Source organism: Eimeria acervulina, genomic scaffold (genome assembly GCF_000499425.1).
Source record: "Eimeria acervulina Houghton genomic scaffold, Eah_scaff374, whole genome shotgun sequence".
Taxonomy (NCBI): domain Eukaryota; phylum Apicomplexa; class Conoidasida; order Eucoccidiorida; family Eimeriidae; genus Eimeria; species Eimeria acervulina.
Window position 1 is genome coordinate 26,971 of NW_013549850.1, and position 4,259 is coordinate 31,229.

Here is a 4,259-nt window from a genome sequence, read left to right on the forward strand (position 1 = left end):
TATATATATATACATATACATATATATATATATATACTTGCAGAAAAGATTTCGAAGTTTAATTTATTTTCTTGTTGTGTTTGTTTAGGGGGCAGAGAACGACTTTGGTGCCTCGCCAGACAAACACATATTCTCAAGCCAGAGCAGAGGTTTGCAGTAAACCCTAAACCCTAAACCCTAAACCCTGAACCCTAATGAGGCTTTATATGATGAGTTGCATGCGTATGTATACTCCCCTCAATTTAATCAAACATTCTTTTTTTGCTATTTTTATGTAGTTACGATTAATTGTTTCGTCGATTAGACTCATTAAATAAACCCATGCTTGCGGTGTATCTGCAGCTCTTTATTTGGGGTTTAGGGTTTGTTTATGTTAGTATTTGGGGTTTACTTTCTTGAGCGTTAGGGTTTAAAGTTCGTTAGGGTTTATGAGGACGTATTACGGTTTATTAGGGTTTAGGGTTTAGGGTTTATCACTGCTCATTAGGGTTTATTATTAATGTATATGCAGGATTACTCCTAACGTTTTAAAGGATTTTCAAAGGGTTTATTAGCGCTCATTGGGGTTTATTACTAGGGTTTTCTCAGGTTTATTAGGGTTGACTATCGTTTATTAGGGTTTATTAGGGTTTTTTAGGGTTTAGGGTTTAGGGTTTAGGGTTTAGGGTTTGGGTGCATTTGAACTCAGGCAGTGGAGAATGTACAGCGGGTAATTGGGGAGTTGGCTGCGATATTTCAGCGCGTAGCGACGATGATCGCTCACCAAGAAGAAATGATTCAAAGAATTGATGATGATCTCGATGCCTCTATGCATCATATTAGAGAAGGTAAATCGCTAGCTAGCGTGCTAGCTAGCTAGCTGTAGAAATGACTAGCTAGCTGTAGAAATAGCTAGCTAACTGTAGAAATAGCTAGCTAGCTGTAGAAATAGTTAGCTAGCTGTAGAAATAGCCAGCTAGCTGGGTACATAAATAGAGATATAGAGGTATAGGAATCATTCAGAGAATTGCTGATGATCTCGATGCTTCTATGCATCATATCAGAAAAGGTGGTTATTATAAATAGCTAGCTAGCTAGCTATACAAATGGCTAGCTATAGAAATAGCTAGCTAGTTAGGTATGTGAGTAGATTAATAGAGATAGGAGTAATTCGAAGAATTGATGAAGATCTCGATGCTTCTGTGCATCATATTAGAGAGGGTAAATAGCTAGCTAGCTAGCTAGCTATAGAAATAGCTAGCTAGCCAGGTATATAGGTAGATAAGTAGAGAGATCGATATATCCAAAGAATATATCATGACCTTGATGCATGTACGCTTAATTGAATCTTTTGGCTTTTGCTTCGAACACAGGCCTTAGGGTTTAGGGTTTAGGGTTTAGGGTTTAGGGTTTAGGGTTTAGGGTTTAGGGTTTAGGGTTTGAGGGAGAAGGGCTCCTTAGCCACCGTCTCTGAAGATGCAAGAGAAGGTCTAGGGTTTAGAGTTTATTTGCTTGGGTGGATTTTTCAGGTCAAAATGAATTGTTGAATTTTTATAACAGAATTTCTTCTAACAGATCCCTCATCATCAAGGCGAGACAAAACACCTTTCTTATCTGACAGCTAGCTAGCTAGCTGGCTACAGCTAGCTGCTGCAGTTAGATGATGCTGCTGCAGCTAGCTGCTTCTGTTGCAGCTAGCTGCTTCTAGTCCTCGTTTCTTTGCTTTTCTTTGTCTTGTTTTATTTGGGTTATTTATATCTGTTCGATGCGTCAAACAAATTTTATTAATAATCAATCGGTGTGAATATTGCAATATATATATATATATATATACATATATATATATTATTATATATATATATATTATATATATTATTTATATTTATGTGTGTATCCATTGCTAGGCATGTTGTATATATGAAGATTTATCTGTTTATTGTATATATTATATCTGCAGACGTCTTAATGCAATTTATTTATTTATTTATTTATTTTATTTATTTATTTATTTATTTATTTATTGATCTTTTTGTGTGTCTCTGCAGGTCTTTCTGCTGTTGATGGTTTTCATTTTGTTTTTTGTTTTCTTCCTCAGCTAAATACAAACAGAGATTATACAAATACCTTTACAGCCCGTCTGCTGCTGCTGCAGCAAAAGCTGCTGCTGCTGCTGCTGCTGCTGCTGCAGCACAAGCAGCTGCTGCAGCACAAGCAGCTGCTGCAGCACTGGCATCTTCTTTTGCTTGAAGGGTTGTTAGGGTTTATTGTTGCTGATTTTCTGCGTCTGTTTGCGTCGGTGTTTATTTAATATTGAGTTAATTCTCGCAAGTTAATAAGGACAAACTATTGCTTTTCAATTAGAAAGAGTATTTTATTGTTGTTTTATTGTTGCAGAAACAAACAAAACAAACAAACAAACAGAAATATAAACAAAGCAAAATGAGTTCACTTAACTGTACATACACTCCAAATGCATATTTTTTGTCTTCGGTAGCAGCACCACACACAAATAATTAAAGAGGGTTTAGCGCTTGTTAAGATGAATTAGGGTTTATGAGGGTTTATGAGGGTTTTCTAGGGTTTATGAGGGTTTGTTAGGGATTATGATAGTGTATTAGGGTTTACTAAGATGCATTAGGGTTTATCAGGGGTTGCAGGGTTTATCAGGGTTGATTAGGGTTTAGGGTTTAGGGTTTACTAGGGTTTTATGACTTTACTAGGCTTTACTAGGGTTTACTGTGGTCTATTAGGGTTTAGGGTTTAGGCTTTATGAGGGTCTAGGGTTTAGGGCTGGTTAGGGTTCAGGGTTCAGGGTTTATTACGGTTTAGGGTTTAGGGCTTATTAGGGTTTAGGGTTTAGGGTTTAGGGTTATAAAGTTGTTTGGGTCTGCATATCTTGTTCGATTTTTGTTTGAGTTTTGCATTGCAAGCGGAGCAAATAAATTAATTAATAAATAAAACAAACAAAGATTTAGCGTTTTTGTTTATTTATTTTTTGTTTATTGTTTGTTTGCTTGTTTGTTTGTTTTATTATTATTTCGCTGCCTTCTTAGCAGTTCTTCTGTGAATATATTAATTATTTAAATATTTGTTTATATATGTATATATATATATATATACATATATATATATATATTTATATATTAATACACCTACTTACAAGTTTGTTTGTATACTTGCCTACATATATATATATATATACATGTTTACATATATATATATATTTATATATATATTTATATTATGTATAAACATGTATATATATATATATAAACATTTATATATATATATATAAACATGTATATATATGTGTATTTGTTTATATTTTTGTGTACATTTTTATGTTTTTGTGTGTTGCACAAACACTACAATGATAATATATGTATTTAAATATTTTTTTATATCTTTTTTCTTTTGTTTGTTGATAAAGATAAGACGCTAATCCTTATGAATTATTGATGGGTTTTAATATTCTATTACATATAATATCTTCTTTATCTCCTTCACCTAGTAAACGAAATTGCATAAAAAGAATTCGCTTAAATGTATTATCATTTATTACACCTCTTGTCTCTACTACCCTCCCAATCTTCGGGTGTATACGCAGCTGTTGCAGAGCAACGAAAGGACGGCCCCCATCGATCCATTCTTCGCTGTGTTCTCCTGAATAAATAAACAAATAAATTAATTAATTAATTAATTAATTAATTTATTTATTTATTTGTTAATGAGGAGTGTAACGAAGAAAAAACGAAAAAAATACACAAAAAATAGACAAAGAAATGGATTTTCGTGACAAAACCCTTGTAAACCCTAAACCCTAAACCCTAAACCCTAAACCCTACCTATTTTAACAACCCCTTCCCAAACCCCACAATCAGGGTCTTCATCAACTGATTTCTCTCCGTCTAATCGAAGTTTCATGTGTCTAAGACCGACTGGCAATGTTAATACAACATGCAAAATTTTATCTTCTTCCTAAACCCCAAATCAATCAATAAACACAATATTATTATTATTATTTTTATTTTTATTTTTATTTTTTTATTATTATTTTTATTATTTTTATTATTATTGTTGTGGGTATTACTGTTATTAGTATTATTATTGCTGTTTTTATTATTGTCATTGTTGGTCTTATTATTATTTTTATTTTTATTTTTATTGTTATTAAAATTATATGTAGGACAGAATGAGCATAAAAATAATATCAGTAGGAATTTTAAGCATAATAATAAAAATAAAAATGATAATAATAATAATAATAATAATAATAATAA

At 32.3% G+C, this 4,259-nt stretch overlaps 1 protein-coding gene across 1 annotated transcript in view; it reads left to right on the top strand.

Annotated features, from left to right (window-relative positions):
- Positions 1–1,597, top strand: part of EAH_00035530 (syntaxin, putative) — a gene marked incomplete at both ends in the record, with an annotated part of 3,555 nt that extends 1,958 nt beyond the window's left edge. The window contains 3 exons of the mRNA XM_013395736.1: positions 89–149; positions 689–827; positions 1,509–1,597. Coding sequence (XP_013251190.1) covers positions 89–149; positions 689–827; positions 1,509–1,597 — 289 coding nt within the window. The remainder of the gene's footprint in view (positions 1–88; positions 150–688; positions 828–1,508) is intronic.
- Positions 1,598–4,259: the final 2,662 nt, after the last annotated feature.